This window comes from Artemia franciscana, chromosome 20, assembly GCF_032884065.1.
Source record: "Artemia franciscana chromosome 20, ASM3288406v1, whole genome shotgun sequence".
NCBI classification, from domain to species: Eukaryota; Metazoa; Arthropoda; class Branchiopoda; order Anostraca; family Artemiidae; genus Artemia; species Artemia franciscana.
The window spans coordinates 25,115,459-25,137,625 of record NC_088882.1 but is presented as its reverse complement, the minus strand read 5'-3'; the positions used below and the strand labels follow the sequence as shown (position 1 = coordinate 25,137,625).

General features: G+C 35.1%; 2 protein-coding genes across 2 annotated transcripts in view; both read right to left on the bottom strand.

The window, feature by feature from the left end:
* The window catches only part of LOC136040031 (transmembrane protein 94-like), a 273,850-nt gene extending 269,005 nt beyond the window's left edge, over positions 1–4,845 (bottom strand). The window contains exon 1 of the mRNA XM_065724097.1: positions 4,776–4,845. The gene's annotated coding sequence lies outside the window, so the exon portion shown is untranslated. The remainder of the gene's footprint in view (positions 1–4,775) is intronic.
* A 4,068-nt stretch (positions 4,846–8,913) lies between these two features.
* Positions 8,914–22,167, bottom strand: part of LOC136039953 (E3 ubiquitin-protein ligase RBBP6-like) — an 89,020-nt gene continuing 75,766 nt past the window's right edge. Inside the window, exons 15-16 of the mRNA XM_065723964.1 lie at positions 20,147–20,329; positions 8,914–10,177 (exon numbers count right to left, since the gene is read on the bottom strand). Of these exons, the coding sequence (XP_065580036.1) occupies positions 8,987–10,177; positions 20,147–20,329 (1,374 nt within the window). The 3' untranslated portion in view covers positions 8,914–8,986. The remainder of the gene's footprint in view (positions 10,178–20,146; positions 20,330–22,167) is intronic.

Genomic DNA, 22,167 nt, shown 5'->3' with positions numbered 1-22,167 from the left:
GACACAGAGCTACCAATGAGATATAACTCCGTTCGAGATCTAGTTGCATTTGCTAACATTTTCAGTCTCAATTGGTTCTGAAATAAAAAGAAAACAGAATTTATAATCATGAACTTAGGTAGGGTGAATTTTTTTTAGAAAAAAGAGCAAAAATTGTTCAACTCATTGCTTCTCCAACAAAAGAATAGGCTCAGTTACATTCAAATTCGTCAATCAACGTAGTCATTAGTAGTAGTCATTACCGTTATAGAAATCTACTGTCTTGAGACAAGTTAATACACAATTAGCTTATTATTGTAAAAAAAAAACACTGATAACAAAACAGAACTGATACAATATCGCCTCGAGCAAAAAACTACACCAGACTGAGTCTTGGTGTCCGAGACTCTAGTAAGCGCAACCAGTCAAAAGCAAACAAGTCTGAACACGTTCATCTCTGAAGGATGGAAATTTTGAATTGCCGGCTAAATTATGTCTGGTTCTGCTGCAAGTTGTCAATGAACACTGCAGAGCTTATCCCGATAGCAGGAAACAGACTCTATCCGGTCAACCATAAATAGGAACTAAACAATTTTGTTTATGTGTTTTTAAGCAAAATACAAGTTGCTCGAAATCCTTCTTTTTTACTTTTTCCTTCTTTTTTACTTTTTTTCTTAATCTTTGAGGTACTTGAGCTACCCCTAAACATTATTATAAATGGCTCAAACTTTTTCTACAATGTTTTCAGATGATATGGAACAACTTAGTGGGGTAAGAAAATAATATTTCCAAAATTTTTAAAATAAGCTCCACCCTAATATACATGTAACATGTTTTGATTTAGTTCAACATATTCTAGAAGGCTTACCTGAATGAACTTCATCTTTTATAACAGTGAAGGTCAAACATTCCTGCCTTCTCAACAATATACACTATATGCAAACAATGGACGAGTGACCTAGCTTCCAGCCCTTGTCCTGAGATTTGTGGGGGGGCTTGACATCCCCAAAGACGTAATTGGGCTTTTCAACTATGCTGAATAAAACAACTGTCTCAAGATACTCTTTGGATGTGTTTAGGAAAATTTGCAAGCATGCAGGGAGGGCTGGTTGCCCTCAAATTACTTTTGGCTCTTAAAAAGATCACTAAAACTTGAAAACTAAAGAAAAACCTTATATGCCCCAGGGCATTACTTACAACCCTAGCAGGCTCTGAGGGATTATTTCAACCTTGGAGGCATTGTTATATGATCTTTAGACTATTTTGAACAAAATCGCTATATCACAATTTTGATCAGATGTATTTGTGGAAAATAGGGCGTTGGGGGACTAGTTGCCCTCTGACTACTTTTGACTCTTAAAAAGAGAACTAGAACTTTCAATTCCCAATCAAATGAGCCTCCCTAAAATCTTATACCATACCTTCCATAAAAAGTTATATACTCCTGGGACATAATTTACAATCCTTGCCCATGAGCTCTGGGTTTTTTTTTTGAGCTGTGGAACAATTGTTATATGATCTTTGGTCTACTGTTAACAAAATGGATACCGCAAAATTTTCAATCAAATACATTTGTGGAAAAGAGGGTGTGGGACACTAGTTGCCCTCTAATCACTTTTGATCCTTAAAAAGAGAACTAGAACTTTTAATTTACAATCAAATGAGCCTCCTCCAAAGCTTATACAGCCACCCCTTCCACAAAGCTTTATGTGACCCCAGGGTATAATTTATAACCCTTGCCCCCAGTTTCTGGGGTTTGTCTCAACCCTAGAGCAATTTTAATCTGATCTTCATACTATTTTGAACAAAATGAAAATCTCAAAACTTTGATGAGATTTGTTTGTAAAAAGAGGGCATGGGGGACTATTTGCCCTTCAATCACTTTTGACTCTTAAAAAGGGACTAGAAATTCGAATTTCTAATCAAATAAGCCCTATCTGAAGTTTATATGAACATTCCTTCTATAAAAATCTCATATATTAGCAATGGGCAATTAGCATAGCTTACAGCCAATGCTCTGAGGCTTGTGTGTGTCTATGGGGGGGGGAGTTGTGACATCCCAAAAGAAATTATTACTGGACCTTTCAGCTGTGCTGAACAAAATGGTTTCCTCAGAAATTTGATTGGATGTATTTAGAGAAATGATGGATGTGGGGTGGCTCTGTTTGCCTTCCAATCACTTTAGACTCTTAAAAAGAACACTAGTACTCCCAATTTCCAACCAAATGAGACCTCTCTAAATTTTATAGCATCACCATTATATTAACAATGGGCAACTAACATAATATATAGCCCTTGCCCTAGGGGCTGTTGAAATTTGATATCTCCAAAAACATAATTACTGGACCTTTAAACTATGCTGATCAAATGGATATCTGAAAAAATTTATTACCTTAAATTACCCCAAATCACATTTACAGCAAGATAAGGTGGACTGCATCCTCCTGTAGAACATCTTGCTGTTTTATTGTATTGGATATGTTTGGGGAAATGATAGGCATGGGGGGGGGGCTGGTTGCCTTTCTATAACTTTTGACTCTTAAAAAGGGCATTAGAACTTTCAATTTTAATCAATCAGCTCTATTCAAAGTTTCACTACAACTCTTTCTAAACAAAGTGCCTTGGTCAGAAAAAAAGTAATAAAATAAAAATAAATACATAATACATAGGGCCCACTTTGTTTCTTACTTGGGCAGTACTTTTGTGCTACATATGATATATTACCCTAACTCAAAAAATGGCTAATGCCTATCTTCTAATATCTAACTCAGGGCCAGAACTTCTAAGAATCTGAGGCCTAGTCTATATGATAAGACACCAGGGAGATGGGGGGCTGAATAATTAATGAAACCTGCCTCTGGTTGTCCTCTTATTACTTTTGACTCTTAAAATGCCATTAGGACTTTCAATTGAATGAGCTCCTTTCAAAGTTTCTACAACAACTTCTCCTAAATAAAGTGCCTTGATCAGACAGAAAAAAAATACATATGTCTACTTTGGTCACAAGACAACTATGCATATCTTCTAATGTTTAACACAGAGCCAGAACTTCTGACAATCCTAGACTTAGTCTACATGATGAGACACCAGGGGTGCAGACTGGATAATAAATGAAAGTTCTATTTATCTTTGTTAGGTCAAAACATTTTACTAGCTATGATTAATATCAGCTTAACCTACCCTATTTTGGGGAGCAAACTTTGGTTTATAAAAAAAATGCTGGCAATTGCACCATAGGACACTAGTCTAACCAAGGACATTAAAAGCTAGTCTCTTGTACTCTTGTAAATGGTCTTGTATATTAGATGAAATAATCTTCTGTGAGTAAATCCAGACTCTAAATGATACCCAGGGTCAATCTTCTGAAGTAGTTATCTTTACTATCTCCTTCTCTTATGGGCCCTGACCCTTAATCAGCTTGGATAAACTTTGCAGTGAAACTATCACAAATAAATATACGGATGAAATTATGGTAAAATTCTATTTTAGTGACTTCTTGCTATCTTGGAAAGGGGTTAGGTTGGGAAAATGAAACTTCCAGGGATGGGTCTACAGGCTAAAGCATGTCCTGAGAAGGTATTTTGAAGCAACTACCTCTACTCCTTCTCCCTCTAGAGGGCCTTGACCTTTAAAAATATTTGTGTTATTAAAGTGAAACCTTGCAAAATAGATCTTCTGCTTAATTGAAGTACAACAAAATTGTTTTCAGTTTCATTACTTTGCTCAATTCCATTTTATAAGTTTTTAAAGATATGCAAATACATTTCCTAAATTATAAAAAAAAACAACACTTGTATGGCTCCAAATCCTACTCAAATAACAGGAATTGCATTTTCAGAACTAAAGGCAGAGAAAAAGCAACTGGTAACTGAAAATTAAGGCAAAATATTGTTTTGTCAAAATTTCAATAGGTAATAGACCTGTCATGTAGGCACATTTCAGGGCCCTCTAGAGGGAGAAGGAGTGGAGGTGGGTACTTTAAAATAACTTCCCAGGACATAATTTAGTCTGCAGACCCATCCCTGAAAGCTTCATTTTCCTAACCTAAGCCATTTCCAAGACTGCAAGAAGTCAATTAACTAGAATTTCACCTTAAACTTAAAAAAGGTATTTGAGCTATGCAATTTCTATTAATCATAATTTGTAAGCTCTTAAAGACTGAAAAAAAATGTGTAGGCTATTAAACTTAAAAAAGAAGTCCCAATAGGACTTTGGATAAAAACCACTGGCAATTTGTTTTTAAGACCTAGAGACAAAGAAAAGCAGACTCAAGCCAATTCTAGAAGACAGATCCTTCTATCCAATTTTTTAAACCTTAGAAATAGGGAAGAGGTAGATATAGGAGATTTAAAACACCTACCCAGGGCATTATTGAGGTCCTAGATCCATTCCTGAAAACTTCACTCCTAGCTTAACTACTTCCTAAGGTATTAAAAATTCTGTCATCAATAATTTTATCACAAAAGTTAGTGTAGGCTTAGCTAGTATAGCAGTCAAAATGTGTTCACTACAATTATTCTGCATATTATAAATTAAGAATTGTTGTTTTTTAACGTGTTTCCTTCTCAATAGCCCTTACTCTTGACTTCGGCCAACAAATGGTCAATAGAGAACTGAATGATAGCCTACTAGGCCCTACTCTTTTGTTATTATGGGTTAGTCTTTCCATTCACAAGAGGATTCTTCATGTAGGCCTATAATAACCAGTGTGCATTCCAGAAAATCCCCTCAAAAAGGTAGTTTAACAAGGGTTATCTTCAAAAATCGGTAGCAATGATAGAAATGTTGCATTTTACTGTTTTAATTTGGATCAATTCCTTGCAGTTAGCATTTAAATAACACACTGTACAGGGTTTCCAATAGAGGACATTTTCGAAGTGTTGAAAAAAGCTGATGTATTTTTTCCACCGAAATAGTGCGACAAGCTGGGCTTTTGTCGCACAAAAGTGCAACAAAAAGTGCAAGCCTGTTAACTGATTTATGTGATCAGAGTTATTGCAGTTAAAATAAATCTATTAAATAAACCATATATAGAACAGATAATATATTTAGCAGATATGAAAAATGACTACTTAAAAAAAAACAAAGAAAAAGTTACCCTTTCTTTTTCTCTGATAAGATCTTCGTGCACGATGCGTTATTTATTTTTATTTTGTTTTTTTTTTTAGACCAGAGTACTTGGTATAAAAAGAGTTATTGTAGAAACTTTGAAAGTTTCTACTTTCGAAACGCTTATTCGATTGGAAATTACAAGTTAAAGTGCCCTTTTTAATATTCAAAATCGATTGGAGGGGAACCAGCTCTAACCACACTCATCATCTCCTCAAATACATCCAATCAAAATTTTCCGATAGCCATTTTAAAGATAGTCGTAGTTGAAAGGCCCAGTAATTATGTCTTTGAAGACAAGAATGCCTCAAAGCCCTCACGGCAACGGCTATAACTTATTACCGGGGGGCATATAAAAGAAATTGTGGTCATATAAACTTCTGAGATGGGTCATTGGATTGGAAATCAGAAATTATACTGCCTCTTTAATAGTCAAAATTAATTGTGGGCAGCCAACCCTCCCTCCACACCAATTATTTTCCCAACACACCCAATCGAAATTCTAAGATAACCATTTTTTAAGTATATTTGAAAGGTCTAGCGGATGACCACCCCCCCCCCCCCGCCCTTTCACAACCCTCGAGGCAAGGACTATAAGCTGAAGTAGTTACCCATTATTTCTAAAAACATTTAAGGTTAATCGGGAAAGGTTGGTCGTATCTCGAATAAACTTTGGATGGTTTACATTCAATTAGGAATCAGGAGTAATAATGTCCTTTTTAAACTTCAAAAGTGAAAGGAGGGTGACTAGCCCCGTGAAAAGTGAGGTGTTGAGGAGGGGACAGCCCCTTTCATATATGGAATAATTTTTGTTCGTTTTAAGTTTTAACATCGCTTCTTACTTTTCAGTCCAAAAAATGTTTTTTTTTTATTTCATTTCTAATATTTTTCAAATCATTCGAAAATAAATATAACTGCTTAATTCATCTCTACGAGTGAATTTGAGCCGGAAAGAGAAAGTAAGTCAAAAAATTCTTGTATAAAAATTCTGGTATATTCATCCAGTGTAAAATTTCCCCGTAAAATTTCAGCCCCTGGAAACTTCCTTCTCCATAGAAAATTCCTTCAGCAGAAAGTTCCCCATCCTTCTCCACCCGAGAAATATATACAAACTTCCCAATAACAAATACTATGCGTAAGCAATGAGCAGCCTTTATAATTTAAGGACCTCCCCCCAGGAGCATTGGGGGTCATGTTATCATCAAAGGCACAGTCTTATGATCTTTTAACTATGCTGAACCAAATGGCTAACTCGAATTTTTGATCGGACGATTTTGAGCAAAAAAGGGGCATGTGGGGTTAGCTGCCCTTTAATGTTTATGGTCACTTATAAAGGGCACTAGAACTTTTAAATTTCGTTCAAATGATCCCCATCCCGATGTTATAGGACTGTTGGTTCAACACCTTCACACATGGTGAGAAATAATTTAAACACACATGCGTGATATTTCTTCTTGGAAAAAAATACTAAACTCTATATCTTTGCAGAAAAGGGCTTGACGCCTCTACAGTAGGGTTCTTGGATATGCTGAGTCTGGTGGCGTGGTTTTCATGACGCTTCATTAGCTTTTTTGAAACTTTCTCATTTTCCTGACTTTTTCCCCATTTTGAAAAATCAGGCAATTTTTCTCAGGCTCGTAGTAATTGATAGGTAGCACAAAGCTTAATTAAATTTATATATTTGTAATCAATATAACATGCCGATTCTTCTATGTAGTTTATTTTTTGATTTCAAAATTCCGAATTCTTTCATATAAAATGTATCAAATAATTTATTCATTCTCAGCTTTGCTAAATTATCTTTGAAACTGCAAATCTACCGAAATTGCAATTTTTTCTCCTTAGACAGTTTTTTTTTAGAAACATGTTTTTAGACTTTTGGTTTCCATGCACTATTTTGAACCCTCATAGACCCTTTAAGGGCTCAAAAATAATTATTAAAATAAAAAGAGCAAAAAACAGCTAAAAGTGATATTTTCTTCTCATTCCAGCTAATTTATGTTGAGAACTAAAAACTTACCAGAAGTGTCACCCCTTTATCTGTAGGTTAGCCTAGTAAAAAGAAAAACCAATCTTCGCAATCTGGATTAACGCACAAAGCTCAAAGTTCACAGTCACCTAACAGTTAAGACTAACCCAGCTAACATATAGCACTAGTACTTAGGGCTATAACAAAGAAGCCCTAGCACTTTTGTGTGGCACTTTCTGGCTTTTTATGGAAGAGGGTGGTTTTCTGTGTCGTATGTACTACAATACGACAATAATCGAAAAAATGTAACAAAATTGCGGCAGTTCACAACTCTTACCCTGTAGTTGCTGCGTAATCCAAAATTTGATCACATGTTCTTTTACTGATAACGACTAGAAAAACACACAAAGGTAAATTTGCGGCAAAGTACGTGGGGAAATTGAAGACGTTCATGTCCATGAAACAGAGACATTAGATAAGGTTATCTAAGTCTGTATAATGCTACGAATTGCAATTTAACCAGAATGATGACACCATGCTGGTTTTTTGCACCGAATAGCTGATTTTTAGGGAAAATGGTGCGCTGTGGACCCTTGTAAATTTTGCCCTATTAACAAGGAGTTTCAAATCTGCTCAAAGCACCCTAAGTGACGTATCCTTCAAATCTGAATAAATAGGCGAGTCTGTTATAGCCTTTTAGGATTCCGAGGACACGTACTCCATTATTACACACGCAAATTCCAGGAAAATGTCACACAGGCAACAAAATTCAAAAGTCTCAAGGTTCAAGATTTTCTTTCAGACCTTTGAATCTTTTTCTGTTCAAAAAATGGTAGCGTTTTCTTTTACCCTCCCCCTCCCACTGCGTCTGTCTTTTCATGATACAAGTCGTTGTACTCAATGAAACTCAGTAATCGCAATGCCATACCTTTCAACTCAGTGTGTGTCACAACAGTCGAGCATCTTTTGATCTTGGTATGAAGAAGAAAAAGACTAATTTAAGGACACATTTCGTTTGAGGAAAAGGAAGAAAAACACCAACCCCTTGCAATATATTATAGCATTTAAATCTAAACCAGTTTGAAGGCCTTACCTAGGATGTGAAACTGAGTAATGGAACCTGCAATGCATGCAAAAGGAGGTGGAGGATGATGTTTCGGACAAGAGCCTCAAAACGGAGGGAGAGCAGCACCCTTTTTGAGATTCGGTAAAATTTGGACCAAAAGTCCAAGATTTTACTACTAGTACTAAAAACTTACCGCGGCCCCAAGCCGCTGAAACCCAATTCAGCTACGGACTTTCCTCCTCCATCCCAATCTACTCAAAGCCCGTCTCTCTATACCCTCCCAAGAAGTTCTGATTTACATTAAATCTTTCTTTACGACATCCTCTTATCCCAATCAGTCATCTTTCATCCGCAGAACTTGCCTACCCATCTCAATTTTTCTGAATCCGAGAAAAAACGAGTAGTTATAGAAGAATGTCATATAGTCCCTCAATCTGATTTCAATACCAATTCCATGATCCGGTAGAGAAGGTCCAAAATTCACTACTATAATTTATAGATTCTACGAAGGAATTCTCGTAGTGATGTGTTTATTTATTAAATATAGTTAAATCTAAGCCAGAATCTAAACTTGTTCCGTAAATTCAAAACCAAGTGGAGGATTTTCACTTATTATGTTATCAATTTTCTTTGGAGACAAAGAATGAGAGAGGCAGATCTTCTCGTTCCTCTCTAATTCTTTCTCTAAAAGCCATATATGCTGCCATAGCACATTGTGGTTGATATCTCATATTTATCCTACACGAAAATACAACATTATACGAAAAGGAAATTAAAAAGGAAGCTGAAATAAATTTATGAACAATGTTTTACTAAATTAAATGTCAGATCACAGCTTATATACATAAAAAATTAAACAACAACTATCGTTTCGATTTTTTCTTATCTTTTCTTTCTTTGATTTTCTTGCTATCTTTGAAATTCTTTTTACTTTTTCGCTTCCTTTTTTCCTCAGCTTCTGGAGAAGAACTACTTTCACGCCTTTTCTTTTTCTTAGACTTGACCTCTTCCTCACTTTCACTCTCATCTTCACTAGACACAACTTTTTTCTTATGCTTTCTCTCTTTCCTTTCGCTACTGCCATCTCTTTTTTTGTGCCTTTTCTCTGTTTCTTCATCACTTGAATAGTGTTTCTTTTTATGTTTCTTCTCTTCGCTACTCTTTTTCTTATGTTTAACTTCAACATCACTATCTTCTTTGCTTTTCTTTTTTAGCTTCTTTTTATCTTTAGTGATCTGCTCCTTAGACTTTTCTCTTTTCTTTTGTTTTTCCTTCTTGCTCTTTGTTACAGACACTGATGATGATCTGTCACGAGATATTTCACGAGATTTTATAGATGGCAGTAATATGTCAGTTGTCGGTTCGACTTTATCGCCGAGTCGGTCACGAATAGATCGGCGCGTTTCTTCCACTGATTCAACTACCCTTTCACCACCATAATTTACTTTAACTTGTAGTGGCTCTGGACCACTTTGAATTATCGTTTTATGAGCAAACTGAGTAGATTCCGTTAGCTTCAAGCCAATATTACTCGCGAAGCGAATGGGTTTCTTTTCAATTCGGTTAAAAAAGTTTATTTCAGCAGCTCTTTTCACTGCATCAGAAACTGAAGATACCACTTCACCTCTAGACGTCACCAAATCGTCTTCTTCTTCATTTAAGTCAATTTCCCATTTTGACTTTTGAATCTCAGGCGTTTGATCCGATACTTCACCTTCCTCTTCTTGCTGATAGTCAGTTGCTTCCATTTCTGGCACAGGAGATGGCGTTAGCGATAGCTCAAGCTGATCAGTTGGCGATTTCTTGATGGAAGGTTTATATTTCTCTTTTACTTCTTCTTTGACACTCTCCTCGGGAAAATTAATATTTTCCTCTTTAGGAGCTATATCCTCTTTAGGTGCTACTAAAGGTGATACTTTTTCTTCTTTAGGTAAAGGCTTAGTAGCTTTTTGAGTGGCATCTTCTTCTGTAAGCTCATTTTCAACGCGGCCACTTGGAGGTGTATGAACGAAGCCCCGGTCTTTATCGCTCTCTGGACTTACTTCAGCTTTAACCTAAAATAAACAAAGCACTTAGCTTCTTTTTTTCCTTTTCTACAATAGAAACATTCCAACAAAGAGCGATAAATGAAAAAAAAAAAACAATGAGTGAGTTTAAAAAAAAAAAAAACCTTGAAAAGAATTAGACACAAAATAATAAGTAGCGAAGGCTTGTTAAAAAGGGGCGTTTGCCTGTACATACTTAAAGTGACTCCGAAGTTAGAAAGGAATCATACATTCAGAAGTAGTAGAAAAATTCAATTTTTGTTCACTAATTACAGAAAAACGTCAAATTTGAGAAAATTCCTTTGACGGAATCAGAACAGTCGATTGTCGAACAATGTAGACTAGGGAGGAGGAGGATGTATTTTCCAAAATATAGGACGCCTATTTTTCTTTAATGAACATACTAAAAAGGTATTTTTAAGGAAAAAATATGAAAAAGGATATTTTTCAAGATTTACAGGGGGGGGGGAGGACATTACCTCCACAACCAATTGACATTTCTCGGTAGAATTCACAATGGGTGGCCTGAAGGGAATGAAGTTTTAATCTTTCTTATATATTTTTCTCTTACAAAGTACTTTTTTAGGATCATTACTAAGCGTGCAGCGTTCAAACTTCATGTTCTTTTTCCTTTTTGACCAAGGGAAAGAGAAAATACCAGGAGTCAAGCTTAAGAAAAGCTATTGATTAGAGACCCAGCTTCGTTGAAGTTTTCGTTAGAGACCAAAAAACAACTTCGTAAAGTTTTAAGCTAAACTTGAAACCTTAGACCTTGAAATTTGAAACCTTGATACCTATCCTAGAATCAAAATCTAAACGATTTCAGTTAGGTTTTATAGTTTGTACCTATAGCTTGGGCTTGAAAATCGATCTCCTTAGTTTCATTTTTCTTGAGTTAAATATTGGATTAAAATTTGGTTGCATTTATTGTATATTGATATTGTTAAATAAAGACATCAGCAGACATGCAAATCTACTTCATGATCTTGCTTAAATACAAGCGATAAGTTTTGAGTTTAGAAAGGAACCAAAACCCTCATAAGACAGTATAGGATTAATTTTAACCCAAATGTCCCCAATCTCCAGCCAACAAATTTAATAAATTCCTCAATATATTGAGGAGCTTTATCTACCACCAAAGAAAGAGAAGGCCCTGGCCTTAGCTGGTAAGTCGTCAGTAAAGAGATGAACAAATGCTAATCCTCAGTAATACCTTTAAATGTTACACTTTAATCTATTGTCGTGGTGGTGACCTCAGTACCTTTTGATACATAGACCGTTTTACAAGTGTATATGAACTTACCATGCCATCTGATAGCTTACCAGTCAGCTTTCCTATACCTTTTGGATCTGATCAATAAAACTTGATTCATTTACTTAAATTTTGACATTTAAAAAAAAAATACTGCCGACTCTCGCTAATTAAAAATTCATGGGACTACGATTTTTCTTCGAGTTATAGAGGTCATTCTACATAAAATTCTAATTATAAAGGTAACAAGTTTCAAAGGTAAGCCAAATGAAAATTCGAATTACAGAGGTAGAAAATATCTAAATTTACTCACTACAGCCACTACGGAGTTAAGATTAACTTTATTATTGTATTACAAACTTGACATATCCCGACTTTATTTTCAAATTAAATAAAAAAAAACTAATTTTTTTAGCTGAAAGTAAGGAGCGACATTAAAACTTAAAACGAACAGAAATTACTCCGTATATAAAATGGGTTGTCCCCTCCGCAATCCCTCGCTCTTTACGCTAAAACTTTTAATTGTTTTAAAAAGTAGAATTGTGGCAAAGAGTCAAACTTTAGCGTAAAGAGCGAGGGATTGCGGAGGGGACAACCCATTTTATATACGGAGTAATTTCTGTTCGTTTTAAGTTTTAATGTCGCTCCTTACTTTCAGCTAAAAAAATTAGTTTTTTTTTATTTATTTTCTGAACGTTTTTGAATTAATGCATGTTCGGTTTTGGCTCTCCGCACATAAATTATTAAAATGAAATTTGTATATTAATTCTTTTTTTGGCTAAATGGCTTTCTCTTAGTTTTGATCAGACGATTTTGAGAAATAAGGGGTGGAGAAGGAGGCCTAGTTGCCCTCCAATTTTTCGGTTGCTTAAAAAGGCAACTAGAACTTTTAATTTTAACGAACGTTTTTATTAGTAAAAAATATACGTAACTTATAAATTAGCAACTTACGTAACAAACTTTCATAATCTTATATTTTATTATGCATACAAAGGGGTTTGTATCCTCGTTAATACCTCGCTCTTTACACTAAATCTTAAGTTTTGTCCCAATTCTTTAAGAATGACCGCTGAATCAGAAAGGCCGTAGAATAAATAGTTGAAATTACTAAACATACTTTAGCATAAAGAGCGAGGTATTTATCTCCTCCTAAATACCTCGCTCTTTATGCTAAAGTATTTTTAGAACCCCTCATATGCGTAATAATCTCTGTTCGTTTTAAGTTTCAATGCTACTCCTTCCTTTCATTTGAAAAAACGTTTTCATGTTTATTTTTCATTGTTTTCTTATAGTAATGCTAGAAAATCATGCGCCCTTTTCCTTGAATTTTCCTTCCCCCATGACAGATTCCTCCAAGGAAAGATCCTCCAACATAGCCCCCTCCCCTCAAACCCACCCCCCAAACAAAATACAATCCCCCTGAAAACGTCTGTACACTTCCCAATAACCATTACTATATGTAAACACTGGTCAAAGTTTGTAACTTGCAGCCCCTCCCCCAGGGATTGTGGGGGAGTAAATCATCCCCAAATACATAGTTCTTATGGTTTTCGACTATGCTGAACAAAATGGCTACCTCAAAATTTTGATCCGTTGACTTTGGGAAAAAAATGAGCGTGGGAGGGGCCTAGATGCCCTCCAATTTTTTTGGTCACTTAAAAAGGGCACTAGAACTTTTCATTTCCGTTAGAATGAGCTCTCTTGCGACATTCTAGGACCACTTGGTCGATACGATGACCCCTGGAAAAAAAAAAAAAAAAAAAAAAAAAAAAAAAAAAAAAAAATAAACACGCACCCGTGATTTGTCTTCTGGCAAAAAATACAAAATTCCACATTTTTGTAGATAGGAGCTTGAAACTTCTACAGCAGGGTTCTCTGATACGCTGGATCTGATGGTGTGATTTTCGGGTGTTTCCCCCTATTTTCTTAAATAAGGCAAATTTTCTCAGGCTCGTAACTTTTGATGGGTAAGACTAAACTTGATGCAACTTATATATTTAAAATCAGCATTAAAATGCGATTCTTTTGATGTAGCTATTGATATCAAAATTCAATTTTTTAGAGTTTTGGTTACTATTGAGCCGGGTCGCTCCTTACTACAGTTCGTTACCACGAACTGTTTGATGTCAAGACTTGAATTTCAAATGTCAATATCAAATTTAGTTTTTTTGGAAATAGACAACTGAACATTAACAGAATCTGATACAAAATACATTAAACAAAACTAATACATATCAAAGTGTAGATAAACCTGTATACCGGGGTTTTGACTAACCGAGGTTCGTTGAAAAAAACCTTGAGCTACAGAGGTAAACCTTGACTTATGGAGGTAAAACAAAAATTGATGAATTATCTACTGAATTTCAAATTATAGAGGTAATTTTCTGGTCACTTCGACTTACAGAGGCAACCACAAAATTATTTTTTCTTCCACTTAGACAGGTTTTTCCAAGGAAATGGAAATTAATTCGAGATATCGAGGATTTCGATTTATCGAGGTTCGAGAGTTGACTATAGAATGTCTCTTAAGTAGTTCTAATGAAGTAAAAGTAGAAATGAGACGCAACAAAAAGCATTTATTACTATTTATTTGTTATTTGCAACTTTTTACTATTTAGCAATTCTGATTTTGACTCAGATATAAATTGAATAAACTAGAGCCGAATCAAACCTTATTTTCGTGCAATCATCATAATGCTGTCTGAAATCCAAATCAATGACCTTGATTATTTAAATTGCAACGACGAAGAGCATATCTATTTGTTAGTTAAAGCAACACGAAACAGGATATTCGGAATTGATAAAGGAGTAAATCTAAAATCCAAAGCACTCGCTGGGCCTGCTTTTGAGTATTTTTTCACTCTTGTGTTGACAAGTGTATTCTAGCTATTGTTATTTTAAAAATATTCAGTACTTTTAGGTACCTCACGAGACTTTTTCCCCATGTATAATGGTATACACATGGCGTTCATGAGATTCTCCTGGCAATCCTGGCAATTGTAAGGAAATACAAAGAAAAACACAAGGACAATTGCTATCAAAGTCTGCAATTGACGTGACATAATCACCAGTTCATACAACATACTAGATATTGTTCTTATGCACTGTAAAGCCAAACTAGTCAGTCCTTTAACATTACTTTTCCATTGCTAGTTTAACTTCGAATAAATGTCATCTCTGCTCCAAAACCAAATAGCAGCCCTGCCCATATTGGCTCGTATAGGAAGATAAGTCTCCTCCTTGGGATGGGAAATTCTACAAGTACATTTCCAATAAAACTCTGGATTCTACCTGAAACACTCAACACTGGACAGCCTTGATAACCTGCCTCAAGAGTGAGTTGAACTTCTGGCTTTGAGTTACTATAATAGATCGCTTTCTACTGATAACACAAAACAAACTTTTAATAGTAAAAAAAAAGGCCCAAATATTTTAACTTTACGTCTAGAAGCCTTCTTCAGCGAAAAAAAAAAGCAACAAAAAAACCCAACTAAACTAAACAGAACATATAAATGAAACAAAAGGTAAAAAGAGAAAAAAACGGGTGAAAACTAGAAAAACCAAAATGTTAGTAATTTCCAATGTATCAACTGTTCCTCACTTCAAATTGCACGAAAAAAAAGAAGCAAACTAAGGATAGTTATTTTATCCTGATTTTGTTTGTTTTTGTTTCTGCCGGTGTTTTTTTCCTTTGATCTTTTATTTTATTTATATGTTCTGTTTAATTAAAAATTTAAAAGACATCTCTTTGGGCAAATGTCTCAATGAGGTTGAATCCTCCTTTGAGGGAAATCCGTATGTGATTCTCCATTCTGGGATCCACCACCCTCCCTCCAATGAACTATATCTACTTATACTACCGTTTTCCAAGCCAAAACGGCAAAAACACAAAAAATACGATATGGTAAGATAGCCTGCAAGAGGAGAGCTTCACTGAGTACTTGAAAAGAAGCTTTGTAAGACAATGTACCTTCATTTGAAGTTTCAAGAGATATTATCCCCAAAATTCTGTCTGTTGATTCCTTTGTGAATAGGTTCAACAGAAACAAACTCATGAAGACTTTTTAGGTGAAAAATACCGATAAATAGTGGCAAATCTGGTTGAATATTGGCAAATAGGCGAATGATTGTTTCATTGATCGACATAATGATACATGTAGCTAATTCTTTTCCAGGTGAAGTCTTTTGTCTATGTGCTATTGCTTCATCGAGTGTCGAGATAAGTGAATTTGGACCATAATTAACTTTGGTGTGATTCATATTAGTTAGTTACGATTTGTCTGTTTAAGAACAAAGAAAAAAATTTTCCTATTTGGACTTTCTGGATAGTTTATTGGCATAGGGAGAAATTAGTCAGCAACAAACTGGCGTCATAAGTAGAATATTGAGACAAGTTTAAAAGTTAAGTCGTGTTAAAAAGTTATGGATGTGGAATATCGGTCATTCTATTTAAGGTGTTATTTTTAACACTTGAAATGAATTTCTATTGGAATTGAATTATTTAACAGATTAATTACTTAAAAGATAGTAAATGAAATTGGACATTTAGAAAAAGATACCTTGTCGGTTGCTTGAAATAACAATTTTTTTTGTCACATATGAGTATAAATAATTTGCCAGTCTCATTTAGGCGTACCGGCGATTTCACCTGTGACTGCGAAAAACTTCTTTCATCGTTCCACCGGAGTCAACAAAGCGATCCTGAATTGTTCCGTTTCCTTACTGGTCAAGCCGATGGAACTGGCAATGAATACTAGTTCCGAAGCGGTTTGTTATACAGTTAAGCCATTCCTCGAGATGAGTCCGTCCATTGCCGGTTTCTAGCGCCTGAAAGCTTCCGTGAACGAGTAATGCAGAAAGTTCATCTGCTTCCCGATAGTGAAGACAAATCCAAACATAGAGACCATTCTTCAATCTCGCAGATACTGATAAGGTAATTTTACTGACAAGGCATATACTCTTGGATCAGGCGGTTCATGAACAGCTATTCTTGTCGTGAAAAGAGATGTCTTTTCTGGCAACGTGGTTAGAGTGAGGAAGAACTAACTTTGTTTAAGAATGTCTCAGACATCCTCTTGTGGAAGGGGGGATGTCTTGAATCGTCCATATAATGAAACGTGTAGTAAATCCTTTTCCAAGTGAAGCCTTCTAAGTGTTATTTCGTCATCGAGTGTCAAGATAACTGAATTTGGACTATAATGAAATTTGGTGTGATCCATTTTAGTAAGTAGCGATTTGTCTGTTTAAGAATAAAGAAGGGATTCTTCGTACTTGGACTATTTGGATGGTGTATTGAAACAGGGAGAAATTAGTCAGCAACAAATTTACAAACGATGATAGGAAAAAATTGGCAAATGACGAACAAGGGCAAATAGTGGTTGAATAGTGGAAAATCTGGTCGTGAGTCTTTAGCGGCCTGGCTTCATGAAAACTGGCAGACAAAAAAAGTACATTGATCAATGAATTAAAGCCCCTATATTCAATACCAAAACTCGGTTTATACAAAAGACCACTACGCTGTTTCTTTCAGTGGTTGAACATCTGCAAATAAATAGTGAAAATACTTCAGTTTCCCCCTCAAGCGCCGAAATTGGGAAAGCGTGGAAAACATTATTCGAAATTTGAACTATTAAAACATAGAGTCCATCAAATAATACTTCGATTAATCTACTTAAATTTATACTAATGCTCCTATAAACTTAGCACAACGTCACCTGGGACAGAAACGAGTGACAACCAACCATCCTATTTTAAGATTAAATGACATGTTATTTTTTTCCAGATTATTTTAGAATACACTCCTTTTCTCTTCTCTGCCTAAGGGTTTTACAATCAATAAACTCATTGAAATAGTGAATACAAAGCATACCTAAGTTAAATTAACTTTATTAAGACTTGCACTGGTGTAGCAATAATTTTCTTTATAGATATAAACGTACAAACGTTTCATATTATAAAATAGATAATATCAACAAAATAACAGCTGATGAAAAAAAAAAATCACAGCTCATCGTCACTGTCAACAGAAAGACAGTCACTGTCAACACTGCCACTGGCAATAAAAAGACGACAAAACTGAATAAAAGAAAAGAGACCACGCAACAACAGAATGACAAGAATCAAATAAAACAAACAAGAGATGACGCAACAAAGAGAATATAAATCATTTAAAAAGTATTTAAGTGCATAAGAACAAACGGTGTTTAAGGTAAATGAGTCATGTAAATACAAATGAAAAAAAAAGCAATGCCAACTTTATACTAATATAAATAAAGAAAAATACAGCGAAGTAATTGCTTACAATAATCACATTCAATTTAGTATGTTTTTTTTTTACAATTCTTAAGCTAAGCATTGACGACCTAAATACAAGTCAGTCAAATGGAAACATAAATAGATGAAACATTTGATAATTTTAGTAACAGGCATTTGGTTTGAGCAATAAGTTCCAGATAGATGAAATTATTTAATGCGCTTTAATAGGTTCAAGGTATGGCATTTTCCTGTGTCGATTGGCGTTTATTATTCTTGACATAAAGGGATTTCGCGAGTAAGGTATCTCACGGTGTCAAATTTGGGGATGTTTACTCCATGCAACACAATGCGTATGAAACAAAATTTACTTTTAAAAAATAAATAATTTAATACTAAAAATCATGGTCACTCCCCCTGAGCCAGGACACGACACTGAGTCACTGAGCCACCTGAGACCGACAAAGCTAAGCACAACCATCGTCCGTTCTAATTCATCTAACTCTTTACACTCTTCCAAGAACTTCCCATTTCCATTAAATATTTCCTTACGACATCCCCCGTTGGAGGACAACCTGCTTTTTGTTTGATCCTAAATGGTTGGCTGAAAAGGACGATCTTTGGCCATCTGTCATCTTTCATCCATAGAACGTGTCCTAGCCATTTCAACCTTTCTCTCATAATAGCCCAAAAAAGGGGGATTGAACCACATTTTTTGCACAGCTCCTTGTGCGTACACTTTGAGATACGATCAGTCAGTCGGGTACCCAAAGCAACCCAATTCATGCTTCATATTTTATGAATAGAAGTTCTTTATCCTTATTTGTTTGGTATCGGAAGAAAACTAGAATGAGCTAAATAACAAATTATACGAATCTCTATATGCATTCTGGGTAAAGTGCTTTCAAATCCTCCCATTGAAACTTTTTAATCTCAGAGCACCAAAAATCATATTTTTATCTTCTTCCTTTATGCTTTAAGTCACTTTTGTCGCATGAAACATTTTTTTTTTTAATTTGGCTCATTATGGCATTTCAGTATCGATCATTCTTTTTTGGAGCCTCAAATAATTGAAGGGATGAATCAAATCCACCAGCTTTTCCAACCTCGACATTTCTGAACAGGATTTATTATTTGGCTTTTATTTCTGCTGATTAAAATCGCCAATCTTCATTGGATATATGTGTCTGGTGCAAATTTGAACCAATTCAAATTTGCCATTTATTTTACCCTATCTGTGTAATAGCTGTAATTAGCATAGTAGGTGGATTATTATAAGACATCCAAATTTAGACAAAGACGAAAAAATGGCTATCTTCTAATTGAGGTTATGATAAACCTGATATTGAAGTTAAAACGGTTTTTAAGATATTTTTATCCAGGTCATAATGAGGAAGGTCAAATAGACCAAAAAAAATTACTAGAAACGACACACAATTTATCCATTATTGCTGGTAAATAAAAAAAAAATAAAGATCTTCCAGAGCCATGGTTCAGTCGTCGCGTAGGTGTTGCTAGTTGCTAGATCTTTTTTACTAGAATATGTGGCAAGCCTGTCGCTTAATCTTGCTGCAGCAGGAATCGAATCTCAGACCCCGTACTGGCAAGGAGAGGAACAATCCACTATGGAACCACCGGGGTACGCTGGTAAATAAACCTGAATAAATTACTAGGAACGAACTTGGCCGAAAGAAGGAATATAAGCAAATGGTGAGAACCAAACTTATTCAGCATGATCATTCAACCTAAGAAATGTTTAGAATCCCATTTGTCATTTTTGGTCATTTGTCCCCCATAGTGCAATGCTATGGTGACATGTTCTTTCTGTATTTGCAACAGACCCAGAATTACTCAGTACTTCCTTGAGCATACTGTGTTCTATGAAAACTTAGAGTGGCCTCATTCAAAATGTCTTGTAAAAAAATTTTTAGATGGCCAAAGAACACGAAATGTTTGGTATTTTTGGGAATCGGTAAGTTTTTTAGACAGGGGGTGTCAATTCACAAAAACAAAGGTGGGTGGGGAAAGTGGAATGTCTTTTCCAAAATCTAGGGGAATAAACAATTATATTATTTTTTCTTTATTTTCAATAAAAAAATATAATTTTTCAATGGGAATACCAAAAGAAGGTATTTCTTAAAATCAAGGGGGAGGAAGGAAAATCTAGGAAGAAGTTGCCCCCTTCTGGAAAAACCCTCCCGCCAAATCGACACCCTATGTTTTAGGGGATAGTGTCAAGAGTGTATAAATTAAAGAGTTAATAACAAGCTTTCACGCTAACACCTCAAAAGAAGAAAAGTTGACATAGTAAGATGGACTTCTGAAATACTTAGTAGGTTTACATTTGTTGTGTCCAAACAAAACATACACGCCTCATGTTTAGAATGCGTGTCAGAGATTCCTTGGTCTAACCTGTCACGAGGAACAACTTTTGGTTTGATCACAGAAAAACACGTAGTTTTTAGTCTACATACCACCTTCTTTTTCTTCTTTGGCTCTTCGTTCTCTTTTTCTAGAATTTCTTCTTCTGAACTCTCAGAGGTGGTTACTTCTTTTTTCTTCTTTGTACTTAGTTTTTTCTTCTTTATCTTTTCATCTTTTTCCTTTCTTTTCTTTTTGAGCTCTTTCTTCCTTTCTTCTTTTAATGTTTCTCGGATCTAAAGATAGAATGAATCATCACAAACTATTGAGATAAGCAAAACAACTTTAAAAAACATTTGCCAGTTCAACAGCTAGAGTTAGAAAAAAAGGAAGTGTCCAGAAAAAAAATAGGATTTCAGGAATGGTGAACCCTTGCCCCTAAATACGTCATTAGTTGAGAGATGGTCCCGGAAGTTATTCTCAAAAGAGCTGGCAATTTTAAGTGTTTTCAGTTAGCTTCGTGTTTTGGGATTAAAGTCAAAATACCGATCTTGTACACATTTCAAAATTTTACACAATCTACGTGGTTTAATTCAGCAAAAAATTTGTAACTTCAACTACTTATGGTGATAATAAACAAATTATAGTCAATTGACCTTAATCGACTGATTCTTTATTTATATTTATATCTTTTTACAAGCCTTTACGGCTGAGAAACGGTCTAAGAAGTGGGCCAGGAATATTCCATATTTTTAAGCGCTTGTAATTAACTTGGTGCATTCGGTTAAAGATCAATGTTTAGCATACATCTGATGACAAAACACAACTTAGAGTCAAACCATTAACTAACTAATTTGCTAGTAATAATTATCACTAATATATGATTCATCAATTATAATTAATCCTATGGTAGACTCATTTTACTGTGCATGTAACAACACCACAACCCGAAATTGTTACTAAACCACCTTTTTCAATATGGCATGTCGAGTCTGCAGTGTGGCAAGCTTCGCCTCTGACTTTTTCTGTAGTTGTTGATCTATAAGATTTCCTTTGCAAATTGAAAGATTGTCACTTTTCTACTTATACTTAATGATTTTCTTTCTACTTTCTACTTTTAAGTAAATTTTCTTTCTACTTGTTATGTCTATATATTTTTTAGGGGGAGGGGAAGTGGAGAAAATCAAATCATGAGGAAATAAGAGTTAGATGAATTCTGTTTTTGTACTGAAATTACTTTTACTGATTCTTTTGAAGGAGAGGATGGCATAGCCTTCTATTATCCAGTGGCATCAGTTTGGGGGGAGGGCAGGGGCATGTTGTCTCAATTAAATTTGGAAAAATACATTTTTTGCATGCTTTCATTGAAAAAAATAGTCCCCCTAGATTTTGGAAAAATACTCCCCCGCTCCCCCCACTGAATTTCGTTAATTGACGCCACTGTTGATATCAACCTTGAAAGGTTCCTGGATAGTCACAATGCATGACAAAAACATAAGTAAGACTTATTGGCAGAGATTAATTACATGAAAAAAAGGAGCATTTTTATCTTGAAGCGTACTGAAAAGTAAAAATTGAAAGATTTTCAGGACTAAAAATGAAAGCATAGGAAGATTAGCACTTGGGTATTCATCAAGACTTCGTCCAGTTAAGATCAGCGTTAGCCGATAACGTGGATTTTTGGTTTATTAGGGGGTCTTCAAACACTCGACTCGGCAGTAAGGTTCTTTGATATGGCTTTATATAAATCGGGTGATCTTGCTTTTTCTAGGTTCACAGGGTATCCTCTATGGCCCGTCGAATTATACACTCCATGAAGATTGTATCAGGCGGTTGGAAATATTTGGTATATTGTCATGGGCCCCACGATCAGCAGACGGTAGCGGAGATTGGCCTACTTAATTTCGAATCAAATAAGAATGAAACTTCGAAAAAACAGCTAAAAATGTTTAAAAAGCTTTTGATGAACTGGATCTAATGCCTGATATGTCATACCTGTCCCACACTTTCCTCCCTAGTCTTTAAATTCTTTTATTTTCCCGGGTAACAAACCGGGTCCGGTAATTAATTTTATAATATATTGGTCGGGTATTTAATTTTATAATATATTGGTATGGTATTTAATTATAATAAT